The sequence below is a fragment of the Setaria viridis genome, chromosome 7, assembly GCF_005286985.2.
Source record: "Setaria viridis chromosome 7, Setaria_viridis_v4.0, whole genome shotgun sequence".
Classification (NCBI taxonomy): domain Eukaryota; kingdom Viridiplantae; phylum Streptophyta; class Magnoliopsida; order Poales; family Poaceae; genus Setaria; species Setaria viridis.
In genome coordinates, this window is record NC_048269.2 from 19,789,222 (window position 1) to 19,811,332 (window position 22,111).

Sequence of the window (22,111 nt, forward strand, 5' to 3'; positions counted from 1 at the left end):
GAACCGTATCATTTGGCTCTCCAGACAGACAGACACCTTGTTCTAATCAACAAGGTAGTTGGTACTGCAGTTCTAAGCATAAATCAGAATATCCCCTGGTGATGCCTGTTTGAACCAGCAGCCAGCAGTAGCTACAAATAGGCTGAAGAATCTTGCCACAAAACAAAAAGAGGTACTGAAGGAAAGGCAATAGCGCGGACACCAAATTAACTCACGGCAAAATTATCTTTATGACAGCAAGTACATAACCACACATGCGAGCCACATTGTAAAGGGGTACCGAGTCAAGTTCAGGAAACCATTAGAACATCACAGGATGATAGTAACAGTATCTTTATTCCATGCATACATAGCACCTTCTAAGGCTCCCATACTCTATGGCACCTTAGCAACACAACAGCCAGCGCAGCAGCTCTTTGGCAGCAGAAGCAGGATGGGAGGTGGCGGCGGCGGCAGCAGCAGCAGCAGCACAGCGGTAGCAGCGGCACAGGGCTGGGCACTCAGACTGAGGAAACAATGAGTATCCATTTGTTAAAAGAGAGCTAACAGCACTGTAAATTACACTGAAAACTAAATACAGGAATTATAGCCAGCAGTTTCTCGTTTAAGTACATGGAAACAATAAAACTGAAATCTTGATTTTTGGACACTGATGACTTCTCAATGGAACATACTCAGGCACGAAAGATGAAAACTACTCCCTCCATCCCAAATTACTATTCGTTTTGGCTTTTCTAGATACACCCCTTTTGACATGCACCTAGATATGTACTTTGGGACGGAGGTAGTAGCTAGCAAGCCACTTGAAAGGAACTCAGTGATGTAGAATGAGTCATTAATTTATTAACTAGCTACAGAAAATTAGTTGGTGGGAGCGAGAAATGCAGCAGACTAGACCATACAGAAAATTAGTTGGTGGGAGCGGGAAATTCTATTACAATGGACTTATAACAGGTCATCTGTCATTGTTGTGGTTCACGAATCTATGAGCAATATTAGCAGTAAGAACTTTCACAGTGAAGGAATAGAATTGATCATATGAAATACATGACATCTGATGTGGAACAGAAGACAATAAAGCTGATCAAACAGTAGATCACTTGAATGGTGCATGCTACCTTAGCCAATTGGAAATCTTAGAGAAACAACATTTTCATTGGCATGCCTGTTTTGATTGGAGGTAAAAGTTCCATTTCATGATGAACATAGGTTAATTCACCCAAACAATTTGAATACCCAAATGACAAAAATTGCCAATCTTTAACTTTCTATATATTGCTCTAGCTGTTTCAATGGGCAGAAAAGATCCATAAGGGATTGAGGTTAAAGTTTAATTTGTAACTAGGTATTTCTGGGGGAGAAGGATACTTGGCAGCTAATTATAGTCATTCTGTTCTGGATTTAAAATAAAAAAAGGTATAGTTTACTTTACTTTAGCTAACAGAAACTTCAGCTTGTATATGGATGGAAAAAGCGACAGGCAGGTCGGTTGCATTCTCCTCGTTTAAAATCACGGCAAACTTCAACATTGTCACTTGTCGCCTGATCAAATAGATGCAGAAAATAAAATGTTACAAATCAGTAGCTCGGATACTAGCAGAAAACACAGCAAAAGAAAAGGCACAAATGCAAACCGCAGTATGTGTCTCAGGGTGCAAAAAACGGCAGGATTCTCTAGTACACATATTCTTCAAGAAGTCCCTACAAACTTCAACTCTGTTCTTATTATCTGCGTTTCCAGAGGAGTACATTATTCAGGGTAGTTCATTAAAACTCAAAACCAGCAGTGATGGTACAATAAGTAGAAAAAACTGTATCATCAAGTGTTATGTACCAGAATATGGTCTGGGAGGTGAAGGCGGAGGCCCCATCATTGGTACTCCAAGGGGTGGTGGCGGCGGCGGTGGCATGTAAAGCTTGGGAATAATGCATAAAAAGGATATACAGTATGTTACTCATGATCATAATCATAATCATCTTGCATTTAAATGATAATACGAAACATGAAACACTCTTTCATTAAAAAAATATGTTTTTTACCCAGTCATTTCCTATTTTAGATAAATCGTGGATAAATGTCAAAAAAAGTTAAGTTAGTTGAAGCAACACTTCCAGTTCTCTTCCAAGTAATACTAACAAGATAGGGACTAGATCTTAACAGTGTACCATGAGAATGTATACTAAATATAAGCACATACCATCTCAGGATATGGAATAGGAACATGGCTCATTGGTGGCACCGGATGTGCTACTGCATGAGAGTACCTACATGATTTGCGGTTGCACTGTCCACGCAAGAAATCTTGGCAAACCTTTCAAAGAAACGAAGTAGAAAAAACTGTAAGCCAAAATAACTTTTAAGAACTAGGAGGTGTCAAATGGGGGAAATCAGTTTGAATGTTATTGCTTTAAAATGAGTAGGCAGAGCATATGAAAAAGGAGCAAAAAACTGTTCTTTTTTTGGGTAGGCTATTTATTAATGAAACACAAAGCTCAAACAGTTACTCTTACAATTGCAAGCTCTTCAACAGATGAATGGTGCAAGAAACGGCACTCATTTGCTGATCTTGAACACTTCCCACGTGTAAAATCTCTGCAGATCTGCTAAGTTAAATAAAAGCTTGTTAAGTTGGCAATCCAAAACTTACATGCATATGAAACTCCTATACTAAGATAGACAAATCAGAATAACTGCTACAAACTTTTACGGAAACCGACATTACACATTAGTTGTACAAGATAGACTCCATGAGTTCTAACAAAAGGCTATACAACATTAGATTGCACCAGGCATAACATAAACACAAACTCTAATATAGTACTCGCACTGTCATCTTAAGAACATAGTCAACTGGTCAGCTCTTAGTCAGCAGATGGCACTAAATAGTAAGGAAACATTAAACACTCAGAAAAGGACAATCAGATGCATGTTACTGGAAAAAAAACATAAAAGGCCCAACAGGAGAACTTACCGTCTTCACCTTTGGGTCTTCCACACCAATTGATCTCAGCAATTGCCTACCAAAAAAGGGGAAAAAAAAGGTGGGGATGGAATCAGAAGACAGCAAAAAAAAGCTTTAATCTCATACTCTGACTAAAAAAAACTTCATGTGCTCCGACAAAATAATTACAAGACACTCTACAAATTCATCCAAGTTTCAACACAGCCTGTCTTGCATCAGAGTCAAGCATAACACAGGTTGCATTCTGTGTCATTCTCCCCCAAGGTTGCAACACATATGTGTGCATGCCATGAGAAAGTAACATCATATGAAAAGATTACAACCATCAAGCAATAGATGAACCTGACCAATCTATGGGACCCAAACGAACATGACAAACTTCCACATGTGGATGGCTGATGAAACTAAAGGCTTCCCAAAACAACAAAAAAGAAGGCTACATGGGAATCTGTTGTACTTATGGAGGAATGTACTGGGGGAGCTCATGGCATTGCAAATGGTATTCACTACGCACAACTAGAGGAGCTACATCTCTACACCATGACAAAGACACAAACAACCCATCGGCCATGTGTTTCAGTCGCCAGTAGCTTCTCACAAAGCAATGTTGTAATTTTAATGGTAAGATGTCGTCAGGCACTAGCGGTTTGCATCAGGTGTTAGCAGAAGATAACAAGCACATTGTGAAGCAGCTAATGCAAATGTATATGTTACTCTGAAGTCTTCATAGGCTTGCAGTTACAGTATTGACAACCGTGCTTCTAAACATCAAACCAGACAGAGTACTGTATTCCCACAACCCGAAAGCATAACCATTAACCAGGAGGCCTAACCAAGCGAATCCAACAAAACAAACAAGAATCGGGAATCAGCTCATACTCCTGGATATGCGGAGGCGGGTGGTAGTAGCGGCACGTCCTCCCGCGGAAGCAATTGTTCCTCAGCGAATCCGCGCACGCCGTCACCTTATTCTCCCTGGCCAAATAATCCCACAGCAAGCAGAAGAGAAATTAGAACGGCGCCCACAACTGCCACAAGCGCGGGCGCACAGGAGGGAGGCGGGATCTCGCGCGCGCGCGCGCGTACCGATCGACGGAGACGGACGGGTGCGGGTGCGCGTATCTGCACTCGAGGTCGGAGCGGGTGCACCTGTCCCGCAGGAAGTCGCGGCACGCCTCGACGGTGAGGTCGTTGTGGCGCCGCCGCTTGCCATCTGGCGGGTACTGCGGGCTGCGGCTCCTGCTCCGGCTGCGGCTGCGGCTGCGGCTGCGGGAGCGGGAGCGGCGGCCGCGGGGGGAGCGGGACCGGGACCGGGACCGGGAGCGGGGGGACCCGGAGCGCGTGGGGGAGGGGGAAGGGGAGAGGCGGCGCTTGCGCGGCGGGAGCGGCGGGGAGGAGGAGTGGTCGGGGCCGGGGGCGGCGGCGGCGGCGGCGGCGGGGGCGGGGTTGGTGGCCTCCGGGCTGGGGTTGGGGATTTCGGCGGCGGAGTCCATCGTGGGGAAGGTGGGGAGGGGTGGCCTGCAGCTGGAGGGTAAACGTAGACAGGACGGGGGATCTAGGTTTAAGTGGTGACTCTGATTTCGTTTCCAAGGGAGGATTTGGTTGGTTTTGTTGCTCATCAGAACGTGGAAAATGCTGCTCGGCGCTCTCCCTCCGATTCAAAACGGGCCAGACTCTTCTTTTTCGAATGAACAAAACGGGCCCGTATTTGATCCAAAACGCTCTCTCTTTTTATTTTTGCGAAGACTAACTAGGTCTTTCTTCACACATCTTCAGGTCCAAAAAATTCTTATACGCTGCCCAGATTATCGTCGGATTCATTAATCCTACTCTCGTTCAACTTCGCTCGTGGTAGCACTAGGTTGCAGCAGTGACAGCAACATTACTAGTAGTACATTCTCCTCGTATTGTCCCTAAGTCTAAAATGAACACGACGGCACTGGCGGGGAGGGGGCAGCCAGTTTGCACATATTTCCGGTATTATTTTAGAATAAAATAAGCACTGACAGGTTGAGAAACTCGTAGTGTTAGCACGGCCAATATACTGCTAGTTAGTCAATAGAATTAGCGAGCAATTTATCATAGCGACGCAAAGGGATGTAATTGATGTCATTAATAGAATTGAGCTACAAATATTTCAGTTTTTAACTATATATCTGGCCAAGGACAGGCTGTCGCACCTCCTTCCACCCTTTTGATAGGTTTATTTAATGTGCGTGGCTATAATGTGATGGAACCTGGAGTGGCGAGAAATAAATACATACAACCAAAGTTATAATAGAATGAAATGGAAGTTATATTACTCATTTTGATCGTTTCAAAAGAAATATTACTCATTTTGATCAAATGAAAATAAAAGTAACTAACACTTGTTCTACTAGCGTTCGGTAGCGGTAATGCGATGAGACTCCTCTGTAGTAGATATAACTGCAGTTGAGTCGCTGACATGTGAGCCCAGTCCCACGCGTTAGTGACTCAACTGCAGAGAGCAGTATTGCAGAGGAATTGCTTCCCGGTAATGTGGAACAACAAATATGTTGTAATTGCATGCTACTACTAATGCACAAATCAATGTTGAATGGATATATCAAAATAAATAGCTACCCAAAAAGTGCGATTAGACGGGCTCTCCATTAGACTACGGATGTGCAATGCTTGAAATTTTCAGCAGTGGAAATAAAGCTGGTATCTTGGTGACGCTATCTTCGCTTTCTGGATTCCACCCAACAATCTTTCCCTTTTCCCGGTAGCGAGCAATAACATTGAAAATTAGCTCCTGTATGATAGCAGGGAGGCTCTGCGCTAAACACTTGAACTCTTCGGTTGCAATGACGGCAAACAGAGTTGTGGAGGAGCCTAGGAACTCGAAGCATGCGTCCTTAAGACCAGCGCAACGATGCTTCTCAGCTAGTGCCAACATAGTTGCCACCGAGCCTGTATCAATACGGTCGCATAGCCTATCTTCGCATATCACCTTTAGCCTTTGGATGTTGTTACCTGTCCGCCGCGGCAAGAAGGCGTTGGGTCAGTCTTGATGATCCATATCTGGCCATGCATCCGTGTAGATGAAAGTAAGCATACCTCTAAACACCGGTGCCTCCAGATCATATATTTGTATGGCATTTTTTGTGACACCCTAGCTCTTTTGTTGGGACAAAGGGCTCTGCCCTAAAAACCGATGATCGCGCCCCGAGCACCAGCCGGTGCGCGGCAAACGTCTCGCCACCAACTTGGAATTCAACATCAGCGCCTTCGTTCCTCGTTTGACAAGAGATCGAACAGATGCTGATGCATGTCGGACGGTGGAACCGCCATGGATGGCACTTCCTTGACAATATGAATATCTACCCTGATAGAGATCGAAACAGTCGTCGTTCAGGAACTTTGATCGCTCCAAGTCTTCCCTCTCGATAAAATCGTCGCATCCAACACCGAGAGACCCGAATTCTGAGAAGTTAACCATGCCGGCGGTGCGCCTGTAGGGTAGCACCGGTTTTTGGTCTTGGTCAAGGAGACTGAACGTAGCCTCCGCTGTCACAGCCTCGTCGACAGTATCACCAAGTGCGAGGTAGAAGGACATGAAATCAGTGTTGGTAGGACGGTCTCCTTTGGGGAAGAAGCGGATGAACCAGGTGTAGCCTCCTGCACGGAAAGGGGCATGAGAATGCATCAAAGGTTCTCGAGCAACCATCGATCTGGAGCACATGGTAGGCTCTCACGGAGACGGTGTTGGATGGGTCGCCGGCACTGGACTCCATGGAAGCGGCCGGCCGGTGAGACGCTAATGTGAATTGCGGTGCTGCAGAACCATCGAGTTGATGATTGCAATGAAATCCACATGGAGACATGTTATCCAGGATGGCAGGGGACGAGAAGAAAAACGCAAAACTCTCCAATTGCAACAGATCCGATAATAGAAGGAAGGATTAAAAAAAAGACAATAGGAGGAGGATATTTTTCCCCTCTCTTATTACTCTCTCATTCCCTGGAGTTCCGGATTGCAAAAGTTGAATATTCAATGGATGTCTCATTTGGCCAACGGTGTTTTTCAGGAAACCTGAAGTTGTGTGTCACCATGTTTCACGAGCCTGACAAGATATATATGGAAACGTCAGGATTTGTGTATTCAATTAAAGAAAAAAGATTTCCAATTTTTTATAACTTAGTATTGACTAGTCGATGTACGGGTTTATCCAAACTCGGACCGAGTTCCCGTGCAGTGGCTACTGTAGCGATACTGTGCATCACTGTTCCTGTTGGTACTGTTCACCATGGATCGATTACTGTATCGTTCAATCGGGATCCTCCATCAGCTAAATGGACGGCCACTGTAGCGTGCAGTCCTTAACCTGCAGTTGCTGAATCTGCGTCCTCCAAACTCTCATCTTCCTTTATCCTCTCACTTGGTGGAGCTATGCGGATTCTCATATTTCCTTTTACCTCATATATAGTGTAGAAATCTAATACCATAATATAAGGGAAGAATACCGTTCAAAAAAAATATAAGGGAAGAAATATACATTGTACGTATGACCTAGTGCGGTAAACCTGCTCGAAGGATGTTTACAGTAGCACGAGATGAACCAATCGTCCTCACATAACCATGCCTTGCACCCCTCTACCACCTTAAATTCCAATCAAATTTTGTTCAAATTTCGAAAATTTCAGCCGAAAGCCGGCCTACTAGTCTGGTATTTTTTTTTCCTATCCTGAAAGCTGGAACACTGGTTCTGGGTCAATTTAGTTCATTTTCATAGAATCCTTATCAGTTTAATTTGATGAGTTTCAGCCTATGCAGTCATCCAATGACCCGCGAATATTAAAACTTGCATCCCTACCCATGACTTTTAATACTTTTCAATTGCATTGTAGGAAACTCATAAGCATATGTAAAAATCTTTTATTCGCTTCTCTTCAGCCACAGGTCAGAGGGCAAACCAACACGGCATAAAGTATACTATCAAACTGCAATCAAGATCAAATAAAAGAAGACATAGACATGCGTCATATACATTGATGAGTACAATAATACATACAAGACAGCTCCTAGTAAAGTTTTGTCATCATCATAAGCCACGGAATAAAGGTATCCGGGAGCAAAGTTCTGTTTTTTCGAGATCGCGAGCAAGAAGACCGGAGATTAGCTCCTTGGTAACAGCTGGGCAGCTCCGGGCTAAGTACTCAAAACTCTTCCGATTCAATGGCCTCAAGGAAAGCTACTGACGAGAAGCCGAGGAACTTGAAGCACGCCTTCTTAAGGCGAGGACACTGGTGCTGCTCTGCCAGCGCCAAGATAGATGCCACGGAGCTTGCGTCGATGTGTTCGCAAAGCTTCTCTTCACACATCACCTTCAGCCTTTGCAGGGCGTATTACCTGTCTGCGGCGGCGAGCAAATGCTGAGCCATGGCACACTCGTCTCCTTCTTCTTGCTTAATCTCTGGCCACGCATCCGTGTAAACAAAAGTGAGCAAACCACACCAAACACTTGCGCCTCCATGTCATCTATCTGTATGACGTCCGTGGTGGTGCCCTCCTTCATAGGGCCAAAGAGCTCCGCCCTGAAGACCGGCCACCGGGCTCCGAGCACCAGCCGGTGCGCGGCGAACGTCTTCCCGCCACGAACTCGAAACTCGACGACGGTGCCCTCCTTGCTGGAGACGAGATCACCGAGATGCCGGTGGATGTCAGGCGGTGGCACCACCGCCATGGGGTGCGCTTCCTTGATGAGATGGACATGAACCCTGATGGCGAAGCAGTAGTCCTTCAGGCACTCCGATCGCTCCAAGTCCTTCCTTTTGATGAACCACTCCGTTCCTACGGCATTGGATACCGAGAAGTCGTTTGCTTTGGTGATCCTGGTGTAGACGCGCACTGGCTTCCTGTGTCTTGGTCGAGTAGGCTGAATGTACCCATGGCCATCACCGCCTCATCGACGGCGACGACACCATCAAGAGCAAGGGAAACGGAGATGTACTCGGTGTTGTCTGGGCGGCACGGGCTCCCCATGGGTTTGTAGATGACGTGCCAGGTACGGCCTCCCGCACGGAACGGGTCTGAGTTGTAGGAGGGCCGGTAGCCATGGGTGTTCAAGCTGCTTGAGTAACCGTCGATCGTGATCACATGGTAGGACCTCGCCGCGACAATGGTGGTGGTGCCGGAGCGCGTCGGGTCGCCGGTGCCGGACGCCATGGCGGTGGGGTAATGTTGGGTGATGGGATCGGAGGAACGGAGGGAGCCGAGGTGACAAGGGAGTCCAGCGGGATGGATGGATATTTGTTGCCTTTATGTAGAGACGCGCAAAAATAGAGGTACCTATTTCCGCTCCGGTTCGATCGATACACCTAGGTTGCCTGCAATTCGCTGTCCGACTACCTAGGTCTGACGAGATCCGATCCATCGTATATCACCTAATTGGAGTAACCAGTAGTCCCCTGTCAAACTGTTTTTCTACTGACAAATTATATGATGCGCCACGAGCCTTTTCCCCAGAGAATAACAAATTATCCGCTGCAATTACCTAGTTCAGACCCTTGTTTGTTAGCAGAGGGGTTCTGCCATAGGATCCAGTAATGGTGAAAATTGCCGCTTGAATATGCACAATAAGTGCCGGATTGCAGAGGAGGCCTATCTTTAGAGATATGTGCTAAATTTGTTAACTTTTCTTCAAAGAAAGTGGTGATAATTATTAATTAATTAGTTTTTACTGAAGCAATTTGTAGTGGGTGGAGGGGCCATGGCCCCTGCCCCTGTCGCCACGTTGAGTACACAGCGGATATGATGAACAGATAATTCCATGATGCGTGGGCATTTGATTTTACTTGGGGATATGAAGAGTATACAGATGGTTCAATTTTTCCTCAGTGACTTGTGTGGTTGTCGAAATATAATTTTGACAACTACTTTATAGCTTTCTGTACCAGCAATGTATATGTTTTAAATTGTACTGTTGCTAAAGAATTTCCAAAAACAAGTCTAGTAATATAAATTTCATATAGTCAATCTTGATAGCATTAGACATACTAGTGGTCAAACTTTTGAAAGTTTGATAGTACGGATTCTAAAAGAACTACTGTTACCCAATTGAAGCCATGCCCCCTCGTTACCATCCTCTAACATGCTCAACTGTTTTAGTTTATGCATTACCATCTCAAATATATTTCTTTAATTAATCGTAGCGGGGTGGATCCGGCAATGGAGCTAAAGCTGATGTTGATCATCTGCTGGCAAAATTAGAAAAAGAGGGAGTGGAGATAGATGGCAAGGTAGCTAGTATTATTGATGCTGGGGTAGCTAGAATTAAAGCTGAAGCCCCTGAAGCTGTGAGGTAATTGGATGGGCTAGGGCTACAACTTATTTGATTTTTACTTAAATGAAACAATCCTAACATCCGTGCATTGCGCACATCCTTTTGATAAGGGGAACATCAATGATCCAAAAAGTAACGGGTTGACACTACTGGAAACTATCGCAGCTGTTGCTGTTGGTTTCTTGCTGGGTATGGAATGGTATGAACATGCCCTACGTGCGGCACGCAGGCGTGTTTAGTCGAATAGCCTAGGGCTTTCGGGTCACTCTGCTTATGGTATGCGAAACCAAGTAGGCAGTCTTTGTAAAACATTGTTCGCTAACTATGGTATTCAGAACCTATTTGTCTAATATTTGTCGTGCTATCCTGTGGTTTATGAAGCGACCTGGAAATATCCTTACATGGATGCAAGGGGTGCTGCTCCATCCATTTTCCTAGAGCTCCTTTTGGTATTTTGGACCATGTGCTCCCATGGATACAGTGGATCAGCTCATATTTTGTGAAGGACATGGTGTTATTTTATTTATTACATACACATGCAAATGGAAAAGAATTCGTGGATGTTAAAAGAGTGGACACAGACAGGGAAATAGTCTAGTAAATTACAGAGAATGAACAGCTTACATATGAACGCCTGATGTAAATTAACTGGATCTTTCAAGTCGTTCAGGGAACAGAATCCATTGGTGCGTGAAATAACAAAACACCCTGGCAGAAAACTTTTGAAGGTTTGATAGTATGGATTTTAAAAGGACTACTGTTACCCAATTGAAGCCATGCCCTCTTGTTACCATCCACTAACATGCTCAACTGTTTTAGTTTAGGCATTACCATCTCAACTATATTTCTCTAATTAATCCTAGCGGGGTGGATCCGGCAATGGAGCTAAAGCTGATGCTAGGATGACGAAGGAAGTTGAACATCTGCTGTCAAATTTAGAAAAAGAGGGAGTGGAGATAAATGACAAGATAGCTAGTATTATTGATGATGAAGTAGCTAGAATTAAAGCTGAAGCTGAGCGGTAATTTACTGGAGGCACTTCAACTTATTTGATTTTTACTCAAATAAAACAATCCTACCGTTCTTGCATTATTCACATCCTTATGATAGGGAGAACATCAAACAGCCAAAATGGAACAGGATGGCGCTACTGCAAACTGTTGCATCCGTTGCTGTAGGTTTCATTTTGTGGGAGGAATGGTATGACATCCATGTGGCAGTGATCAAGAAATTACTTTTGGCAATCCTTTTTGGTGGAAAATAACCTAGGGCTTGTGGGTCCACTGTGTTTATGGTAGGTAAAACCAAGTAAACAATCGCTAGCTAACTATGGTATGCAAAACCTTTTTATGCTGTCCAACAATTGTCGTGGTATACCTTGGTTTTTTGGCATGTATAATGTTACTCCAACTGGTAATGCATGTCGCTGTTCTAAGCCCCATAGACCAGGTGCTCGGTTAACTAGTGTTCGGTATGTGCGTTGATTATGTATGAATGATCTGCTGTGAAAATTTATGGAATAATTCTTGGTAAGACACCTAATCGAATGGTGATTTAGGATTCGTGGCTTCACTTGCATAAATTGTTTGCGGAAATCATACATTGTCTGTGTTTGTCATATATTTGGAGTCTCCAATTACCGGCGGCTTTGGCCCCTTGGTTTTAAGGTAATTTTTACTCCGGTAAATGTTATCTTTGGTCTGTTGGTTGAGCCTGCAAAAGAGCAATTGGGATGTTGTCAGCTCAGCCATGCCAGGCACAACTGTTCGCCGGAGCCCACTTGAGATACGTTCTGGTAAAGAATTCTGCAACGGCAATGTTGCCGAGCTGCAGCTCAATACCAATGTACTTTGGCCCTGTTTGTATACGCTTTTCTGGAACTCGCTTATCTGGCAAGCAAGCTTATCTGATAAGCCTGCTGTTTGGAGAATCTACTATCTGAATAAGCAGGGTGTTTGGCAATCCTAATTATTTTGTGTCGATTGTCTATCCTGGTTGGTAAATTAAACTGAATGCCCTGATACATGAACAGAGCAAAATAATAGCATAATTGACCACATAACCACACTTCCATATCCATATAGTAGAACAAACAAATAGCAAGTGATGACAATGCAAGCACCAAAGCAATAGTAATCCCACGATTTTGCACTTCAATAATACTGCAAGAATAAACAATGAACAAATAGCAGCAAGATTACAGTAGCAATTGTCTCGCCGGCAAGTGCGGCGACCAACCTGCAATGGAGTCCTGGTGCTCGGTGAGGGTGCGGAGGAAGACGGGCAGGGGAGGAAGGCGGCAGGGGCCAAGCCCGGCGGACGGCACCCGACGTCGGTTGCAGGGGCGGCGGCGGGGGCCAAGCCGCCAGGGGCCAAGCCCGGCGGATGGAAGCCGGCGACGGTCGCGGGAGGCGCGGAGGTGGGGGCGGCGGCGGCGGACGAGAACTGAGTGGCGGCGGTGGGCCAAGCCCGGCGGCGGGACCTGGCGACCACGGGAGGCGGCGGCGGTCGGGAGGCAGCGGCGGTCGCGGGAGGCGCGGGGGCGGACGGCTAGAGCGTCGGTGGGTGAGGGGCAGCGGGGGTAAATTTGTTTCGCTTATTGGAGAAGCGTCTCCCGACCCACTTACACAATAAGGGGGTGTTTGGATACGAGGTGCTAAACTTTAATAGTGTCACATCGGATGTTCGGATGCTAATTAGGAGAACTAAACATGAGCTAATTATAAAACTAATTGCAGAACCCTGTGCTAATTCGCGTGACGAATCTATTAAGCCTAATTAATCCATCATTAGCAAATGGTTACTGTAGCACCACATTGTCAAATCATGGACTAATTAGGCTTAATAGATTCGTCTCACGAATTACACTCCATCTGTGCAATTAGTTTTATAATTAGTCTATGTTTAATACTCCTAATTAGCATCCAAACATTCGATGTGACGGGTGTTAAACTTTAACACTATGGAGCCAAACAGGTCCTAAGCTGGATGCCAGTTGTTTCCCAGCTTGTGCACTAAGCGGCTTACGTAGCAAGCGGAAAATAATCAAAATGTTTAGGTGGACTTATGGCTTATTTCCACCGAGAAACGGGAAATAAGCGGATACAAAGTGAAGAGACCTTGGAGGGGAACTTCTCGTGCGGAGCGCTCCGTGTCGCGCGCGTCGAGCTCCTCGTATAGCGCCCAAATATTGCTTAGAGGTAGATGAAAGGCTGCCAGTGCCGCTTCTCCCCTGCCGGCGGCACGTTGGCGACGGTCTTCTCGGACCCCGTCTCGATTTCCGGCGGCTTCCTCCAGCCGGATCAGATCGAACCACGACGTCGTACTCGAGCAGGTTGCTCGCCGCGGCGACCTCGTACCGGACCTTCCTGCTTCCTCTGGGCAGTGACCACGGCCTCGATCGCCTCGGCGTGGCTGAACCGCCTCTCGAACTCGAGGAAGGCACGGCGCAGCTCGTCGGTGAGATGGTCGAGTACCCCCGTACACGGCCCGCGCGCTGCCGGGCGCCAGGCACCTCTCCTCGAACGCGGCGAAGGAAAGGAGCAGGGAGCAGCCGCTCCGCGCCCTCGTCCTCCACGGGGTCGGCCACCGCCTCGACGGCGCGCTCGTACACCGCCCGCGCCCGGGACGCCGCGCGGCGGCGCGGCCGCGTGGGGAGGCGTGCGCCGAGCTCGAGCTCTGGCACGGCGAGGCCGGGCGCGCCCGGGCCGTCCACTAGCGGCTCGTCTTGGAGCACCCCCCGCGCCCAAGCAGATGAAGAAGTAGATGGGCCATAAGCCCGGAATGGGAACAGCAAGATGGCTTTGCCACAACCAACACACATCCTGCAACCCCGAATTTAAATCATGTTCAACGAATGCTACAGAAATCATATCTGAAATCAACATGACTGACGCATGAACAGATCAAGCAGCGTAGATAAGACAGCAGATCTTGCAACTACAAATCTTTGAATCAGAATCCATCGCAGTAAGACCCACGCACCAAGAACATTGCTCACAAGACAGCAGTGCAAGCAGTTATCGCCTTCCATCATCCAGTTCTAGCACTAACAGAACCAAGGCTGGGCTCTTTCTAGCCTTCACATTAATCGCTCGAACAGATGGCGTACAATTCTTGCAAGAACAAAGCCATTTCAGAAACTTCAGAAATCAGCATCCATGTTACATTTGCAAAACCAACAGATCCGGAACATTAGTATAAGAAGCACTAATTTCTAGCATTTACAGGAACAGCATTTCTTTATTAAACAGATCAATCCTGGGGGGACATATCAAATGCTGAAATCAACTCCTGGTTGCTTCTTTCCAGTCTGCTACAAATAGATGGCGCATAACAAACAGGAAATCCAGAAAGGGCGAAGCCATTCAGAAATTTCAGAAACCAGTCATCATATTCCATTGCAGTGAGACCAATACATCCATAAGATTACTAAAGGATTGCACAGCAGCACAGGATTCATCCATCTAGTGCCAGCCCCACTGAACAGAGAAAGAACACCACGACACAGCAGCACTAGCAGCACGCGCGCTCACGCCCTCTCGCCCCTGATGCGGCGGGCGAGCTGGATGTCCTTGGGCATGATGGTGACCCTCTTGGCGTGGATGGCGCAGAGGTTGGTGTCCTCGAAGAGCCCCACCAGGTAGGCCTCCGCGGCCTCCTGCAGCGCCGCCACGGCGGACGACTGGAAGCGGAGGTCGGTCTTGAAGTCCTGCGCGATCTCCCGCACCAGCCGCTGGAAGGGGAGCTTGCGGATGAGCAGCTCCGTGCTCTTCTGGTACTTGCGGATCTCCCGGAGCGCGACGGTGCCGGGGCGGAAGCGGTGGGGCTTCTTCACGCCGCCGGTGGCCGGAGCAGACTTGCGGGCGGCCTTGGTGGCCAGCTGCTTCCTCGGGGCCTTGCCGCCGGTGGACTTCCTGGCCGTCTGCTTGGTGCGGGCCATCGGAGCGGGGCGAGGAGGATGGGATCGAGCGGCGGCGCGGGGAGATTGGAGGATTTGGGGGGATGGGAAATTGGAATGCGAATTGCCGGTGGGTGGATTTTGGGGGTGGAGGTGGGGGTATTTGTAGCTGTAGAGGGTGAGGAACGGCGGGATCGCCAAAAATTTTGGGAGGGACGGGCGGCGGGAGTGGTTTCGGCTGTTGGATGTGTTGGACGGTGAGGATGGCGCGGCTCGTTTGGCGATCCGCGTGGTGGGTGGTGGTGGGATGCCATTGGCTGGAGCGGCTTCGAGGGGGATCGCTGGCCCCACCTTGTGATTTCCGCCGAGGCTAGCGGGCTGAGCTTGGGCGACCACCGGAGGAATGGGCCGGTGCAGCCCACCACGGTGGGCCTGCCGGGCTGGTTTGGCAACATGTCACATTTTTTGGAGGAGACTCTTGTGGAGGTTGGAAATGGCCGAAAGGGAGACGGGTGGGCCTGACAACCGGCCTGACTGGTCGTGTTGGAAATTCAGAGAACAAGATCAGTTTGTTGGATCGATCTGATGGCGAATGTGTTACTGTTACATCAGTCATCTGGGACCTGCCATGATATAACAACCTCCACTCACCTCCTCCTCATCAGCTAATCTTTCTGTGTGAACTGACTTCTCTTCCTCCAGTTTGGTACCAGCTCTTGTCACAGCCCAATGAAGAATGTTATCCTTTCGACTTGCTTGACAAAAGTACAACACCTGATTGAAATCAGATTCCAGCGGTCGAGTTCTGCTTCTTCTGGAAAATACTTGTAGATAGTTCGGCGGCACCTGAACCGAATTTCATGAAGCTTTTAGATCAAACTGGGAGCGTAAATGGAGTCGGGTAAAAAGAGATCGAGGAACTTCATTTCAAGATTGAATCCTTTTTTTTCAAAAAGAAATGTCAAAAAAAATCAGATGAATGTCACGGTTAAGAGACCGTATGGAGCAGAAGAAAATCGCGATTACAAGTGCGATTGCGCTAGGTTTTATGCATCATGCCAACTATATTTGTTCTAAAAAAAATCTCTCAACTGTATTTCTCAGTCCTAAAAAAAAACTATTTCTCTGGTCATTTTCATAATTAGAATTTTCTGTGCAATGGTACCTAACCCTAACCTGAATGGAGCGGCAACGTAGTTGCCAGATTATTAGTTTTTTTTAAAAAAAAATGTAGTTACCAGATTTCTGCAAGTTGAGGTAGCATATTCCATAAATCAGGCCTTCAAAACAGTAGTAGCAATGTTACTAAAGTCTGGATTACAATCTACAATACATTAACACTGTCATGCATAGTGAGATGCCTGCCCATATCAGAGGGGAAAAAAATCATATCTTGGCATCCAGGTAGTTTTTGACTTTCCGTTTTCAGAGACGACAGGTCCACAAGCACTGTTCTTCTGCTATGTTCTTCTACAAAAAAGGAGAGGGATTTGGTGTGCAGAGGCCAGAGTGCTCTGGACATGTCATGATACGCGTCACTTGGCCCAGACCCAGAGAAAAGAGAGTTGAGTAGGCTGATGCCGAGGCTTTCGATCGGTTGAACAATGCATGCATGCACTTGTATGCTACAATGTCTTGTCAGTTTGTACACAGCTCGGCAAAATGTTTTTTTTTTCTGAAAGGCAAGCGCCAAACAGTTGGGCTGACACATCCTCTGAATCTGAAGGAAATGTTCCTTATAGAATACTAGAGCGATGAAATGAGGGCCATCAGGTGCTAACCCTGAAATGTAGCTTTCTAACCACTACCAACAACATACGATGAATAGGAGCCGTACATTTCAGCATTGTCTAGCAACCTCTTCCTGGTCCACAGTGATCCTTCCACACAGATGCCTCAGAAAATCAGTGTGCAGCGCATGACCAGCCTATGTCACAGAAAAGGGTAAGTTCAGTTCAGGATACAAAAAACAAGGCAACAAGGTAGAAGGAAAAAAATCAGGAAAACAGTTTATAATTAGTTCCTCTTAGACATAGAATCTTCTTGCACAAAGAGGGTGCACAGAGAATATGCTATGGTTTCAGATAAACCCTACTATCTCAGAACCACATGTTGCTTGAAAGCAAGACGTTGCGATGCGCCAACGAAAAAAATATGGTGGTTATAGTTTAAGGTCACATCAGAATAATGAGTGTCAAAGCAACTTGCAAGGCTTTAGTTGAACCGGCCTATCACAGTAACGGTACTCTTTGTTATTGATGTCCCCTTTGGATAACAGTAATTTTTCCCTAACTTTGACTAGGCCTCTGATCTATTATCGATCTGACGTGTCTGACATTTTCATTGTCATGAACTGCATAACCTCTTTACCTACCACTACAAATGGTATCGAAAATTAACTTTGTAAAGCGAGTAGTTAAGCAAAGCTAGAAAAGGCAAGGCAATGAGATGGTACACAAAATTAAACATCCTAAACATGGGACACATACTTACAAAAGTTAATAAACTTGACATAATCACATCAAGAACAATTTATGTGAGAGTTCAACTAACATAGGCTAACATCCACTGTATCATTAAGATATGGTAAAAGTTCAAGTTTTTTTAATTAAGATCAGATTGTCAACAAGATAAGTGACCAGGGTGAAGAAACAATCCAGCACACTTGCCGGTATCGTGTGTTTTTGCCAGGAAGTTCCGGTTCAAATTGCTCCAGATGGTCGATCTGCAAAGCCTAGCTCCACAACCTGAACACACTTCCTTTGATGACTGGTGGGCAAGGATAAACTCCGAAGTTCCTGGAGAGATTCAGAAAGGGCTTGATTCACTAGTGATTCTAGGGGCTTGGTCGATTTGGAAGCATAGGAATCACTGTCTTTGATGGCATTCTTCCAAACTTAGCTGGTATGCTGCTGCTCGCTAAGGAGGAAATACATCTTTGGGGTTTGGCCAAGGCCCGAGGCCTTTCATACCTTGCAGCCATTGCGACAGGCAGTTTAGATGTTTCTGCTCATGGTCGATGCACAATTAAGTCAAAGGCGTGAATGCAATCTAAGACCTATGGGTGTGGCTGTGTATTGCAAGGGTTCTTTCCCCGTTTTTCTTCTTAATATAATGATACACAGCTCTCCCGCATGTTCGAGGAAAAAAACAAACAAAAAGATGGACAAAAGAGCAATTTCAGCAGTGATGACTGCTGAATTTATACAATCCAGAATCCAAATAATGAAACAAAGCTGCAGAATACAAGAGGCTTCATGTCAGCACGCAAACTAGTATACGGAGCAGCATGAGCCTGGAACTTGTAAGGTGGCTAATGGCTAGTCTATTAGAAGAAGAGAAATCTATGCCTTATAAGGCAGCTGCTAATCTGTTATGGAAGTATACAACACACAACATAGCTAGTAGAATTTAAAGAACATACCTTATAGGCAATTATATGAGCGATTGGGAAACCCTGGTTACCATTCTGTGCAAGAAGCGAGAAGTCACCTATAAGATCCAATATCTTGTGGCGGCAAGGCTCGTCCTCAAACCGCACTGGTGGATTTAGCCATCCACCAGACATGCTATCAATTGCCAAAAACAAAGCAGTACACAGTTACTTGATATGACCAAAAACAGAAAATAATGAATTTGAATCATGCAACAACTTCATTCCTAGCCATAGATCACAACATCATCAATGTGCGGAGTTTTGAAAGAAGGGGGAAGAGAAACTAACAGTCACAACAGTCCTAATAGTTGAAATGTATTGCCCATCAACTGTGGATTGTCAACCACTGGCTGTGATATGAATTCTGGCTTTTGTAACAGAAGTACGTATTTGCATTTAACTAGTCAATACAAAAGATGAGATTCACTGTGAGGCTACCGGGGGAAGTATGGATAAGAAAGCTCCTACAAAAATAAACTTTGTTCGAAGCTCAGTCTACAAGTAACAAGTCCATACTAAACCAGCCAATACAAAAGATAAATACTGATTAAGCCCCTAAATTCTCTAAGAGCCACAAAAAATCTCAAAGAACCAAAGGAATCATCTGAGTTGTAACTCATTAAGTCATTTAACATAAGATATTTAAGAAATGAAGCAGAAAAAGGTTAATGTTATAATTTAGATGTCAAAATAAGACCAAATAGTGCCACCCTGTATTGGCAACACATGCAGTATAATATAAACTTTTTATGAACCTATGTCAACAAGGAGTCCACCAATATGTAGTTCTGCACAAAGTTAAATAGACAAGTAACATTTTCCAGAATATTTATCTTCACCTGCAAACCATAGCATTTTCTAGAGATCCTCCTTTGATGAGCCCAGCGCCACGCATTTTTTCGATCTGTAAAACTCAAAAATGCAGCAAGCAGAAAGGAGTCACTACATTAAATTTGAGATGTGAGGAAAGAGATTGTAAAAACATGTCCATCAATAAAGAACCCCATAAGAAGCTCTCTTGAAGGAGAAAAGGTAAAGCCAAGGCCATAAGGCCAACAAATTCACGACAAAGATATTCTGCGACATTCCAAGAAAAAGGAAAACCACAGAACTAAAAGCCAGCAAACTTGTGAGGACGACATAAGTAACTCTAGAAGATGAAAATGAAAATAAAACTGTGTATGATATCTCATGAGATCATGACAAAGTACATTAGAATTAAACCATGTGCTAGAAAAGTAACTTAGTCATACAGTACTAAAAGAGATCTTATCAAGTAATTTATACATGTAAATGCAGATCCAATATAGGTTACTAGCATATAATGGACAGAAGTGATGAAAGCATATACTAGATGTATGAGTAATGAGTAAACCTCTTCGAATATACAGAAAGTTCTTGCAGGAGCAATCTTGCTTGAGTATATATTAGCATCCAGGAATGTCGAAAACCATTGACACCCAATCGCTGGCACCTGCGATTCGATACACACTTTGCTCAAGTTACAAACATGTTTGAAATATTTCACCATTTTTGTAGTCCAAAAGTAGTTAAAAGATAGGAAATATGTTGCACCTGCCTGAACCAATGCACAAATATTTTACTAGCAAAAATGTGAGAATACTTGCACTTCTTCCTTCTTCCATGAAGAACATTTGATGACCATCAGATAACAGGTAATAACAATAACTAGAACAAAGCTAAAGCCTCAACGACTCAAAACAGAAATGTTTAACCCTAATGCTCATGTCCTGGTACACATTATTTGTATGAGCAACTAGAGTCTGGCATGTGACAGCTGACAGCTTGGCTTCTGCCACATATGCAAAATATGAGATCTTTAACCAAATCATGTCATACGTGGACATGAAACAGGATAAGCCTCAAAAAGGTCAAATTTGTGTAACACTGATCCGTCTTCAAGTTCATAGAGACCGAAGACCCCAGCCCTTTGTGCTATTCGATATAATGGTATACTGTTATTGATAATTTTATAACCAATGCATCGTTCATTCATAAGACACGACCCAGTTGCACATCCAGAATGAACTAGTTTTTCATGATTATGCAAGAGATGAACATACCTTTGGGAAATCAATTCCGTAGGTGATGTGGATTTGCGAGCTAGGGAATGCAGCTACAAAGCAATCATCTCTCTGCAAGTAAACAGGCTCATGGATTTGGGGGGCCAGTTTCTCCAACTTCTGCCCACCGGTATCCTCGGCCGCACACAGACCTGCGCTTCGTATTGCCTCTACCCACTCTTGTGCTGATCCATCAAGCAAGGGAATCTGTCATTGTTTAACCAGTTTCACATTAATCGAAAAGACATGGTGCTGCAACGATCTTAGTTTTGTAGGAATCAAACATCGACAATTCACACCTACGCAACTAAAGTACAAGTAACGAATTGGCAGTTGGGAGCTAAAACAAGGTGGCAAATTAGCAAACGTCCACGCATGACGCACCTCGTCGCCGCCGATGACCTCCACGCGGCAATTGTCGACGCCGAGAGCCTCCATCGCCGAGAGAAGGTGCTCCACAGTGCGGATGCGCGGGCCGCAGCCTTCGCCCCGCTGAAGCGTCGTGCAGAGCTGCGACCGTGGCTCGGCGTTTCCCACCTCCGCCGCCACCCTTGCCTCCTCCTTACCCTCCACCTGGAAATACCTACCCTCTCCGGCGTACGTCGGGAGCAGCGTGGCGGTGACGCGCGCGCCCGAGTGGAGCCCCACGCCAGACCTGCTCACGGCCGCCGCCAGCGTTTGCTGCGGCCGACCCGTCTGGAAGAAGAGGGTTAGTCTCTGTAGATTTCAGATAAAGATTTTCAAGCACTAGCGCGTCGCTGACTTTACTCACCGGCTTCCAGGAGAAGACTGCGTGGGATACGGACTTGAGGGCTCGGGTGGCGGCGGTGGACATGGCGACGGCGAGGCTGCGAGCAGCAGAGGAGGCAGGCACATTTTGCAGAAAACGCCCTAAAACGGAGCATGATGACATGATCACAACAACTTACATAAAACCCCCTTAACATGAACGCAATTAGTTTTAGCGAACTAACCATTTACATATGTAAATTGCCTGAAATCAGATCGTGAAACTGATTGAGGTCCAAACATTTGTACACAACAATCGAATCAAAATTATTGCAGCTCGGTGGTAGCGCTGGCAGCGGCCAGGCTATCCGCGCCCGCGTTCAATTCCCAGTCTGGGCGAACAGCAGGTGTCACACAGGGAAGATCTTGTTTAGTTGCTCAATTTCGAAGTGTCAAAAATATTGTAGCAACACTGTAACGTTTCGTCTGTATTTATGAATTATTGTCCAAATATTGACTAATTAGGCTCAAAAGATTCATCTCGCAAAGTACAACAAAACTATGCAATTAGTTTTTAATTTCGTCTACATTTAGTACTCCATGCATGTACCGCAAGTTTGATGTGATGGGAAATCTTCTTTTTACATAGTGCTAAAGTTAGGATTTAAGGTAAACTAAACAGGCCCCAGCCA

The 22,111-nt window shown here is 45.6% G+C and overlaps 3 protein-coding genes and 1 pseudogene across 4 annotated transcripts; all 4 read right to left on the bottom strand.

The window, feature by feature from the left end:
• Positions 1-206: 206 nt before the first annotated feature.
• LOC117862604 (zinc finger CCCH domain-containing protein 28) lies at positions 207-4,471 on the bottom strand. The gene is made up of 9 exons (XM_034746104.2): positions 4,050-4,471; positions 3,843-3,938; positions 2,973-3,018; positions 2,512-2,601; positions 2,199-2,312; positions 1,835-1,916; positions 1,635-1,729; positions 1,433-1,542; positions 207-505 (listed from the first exon to the last, which is right to left on the bottom strand). The coding sequence occupies exons 1-8, from the start codon at positions 4,454-4,456 to the stop codon at positions 1,450-1,452; spliced, it is 1,023 nt and encodes a 340-aa protein (XP_034601995.1). The 5' UTR covers positions 4,457-4,471; the 3' UTR covers positions 207-505; positions 1,433-1,449.
• A 1,130-nt stretch (positions 4,472-5,601) lies between these two features.
• Positions 5,602-9,325, bottom strand: LOC140223467 (BTB/POZ and MATH domain-containing protein 1-like; annotated as a pseudogene).
• A 5,319-nt stretch (positions 9,326-14,644) lies between these two features.
• Positions 14,645-15,316, bottom strand: LOC117863916 (histone H3.2). Its single transcript, XM_034747820.2, has one exon. The coding sequence runs from the start codon at positions 15,210-15,212 to the stop codon at positions 14,802-14,804; it is 411 nt and encodes a 136-aa protein (XP_034603711.1). The 5' UTR covers positions 15,213-15,316; the 3' UTR covers positions 14,645-14,801.
• Positions 15,317-16,735: 1,419 nt separating this feature from the next.
• On the bottom strand, positions 16,736-21,601 carry LOC117863914 (probable UDP-3-O-acyl-N-acetylglucosamine deacetylase 1, mitochondrial). Of its 2 annotated transcripts, XM_034747818.2 has the most exons (8): positions 21,463-21,601; positions 21,075-21,386; positions 20,691-20,897; positions 19,982-20,080; positions 19,446-19,510; positions 18,595-18,739; positions 17,840-17,968; positions 16,736-17,097 (listed from the first exon to the last, which is right to left on the bottom strand). In XM_034747818.2, exons 1-7 carry the CDS (start codon positions 21,523-21,525, stop codon positions 17,873-17,875), a joined length of 987 nt encoding a protein of 328 aa, XP_034603709.2. In that variant the 5' UTR covers positions 21,526-21,601; the 3' UTR covers positions 16,736-17,097; positions 17,840-17,872. The 2 variants fall into 2 exon arrangements, with proteins under 2 accessions (XP_034603709.2, XP_034603710.2); XM_034747819.2 differs by lacking the exon at positions 17,840-17,968 and having other exon boundaries at positions 21,463-21,600.
• Positions 21,602-22,111: the final 510 nt, after the last annotated feature.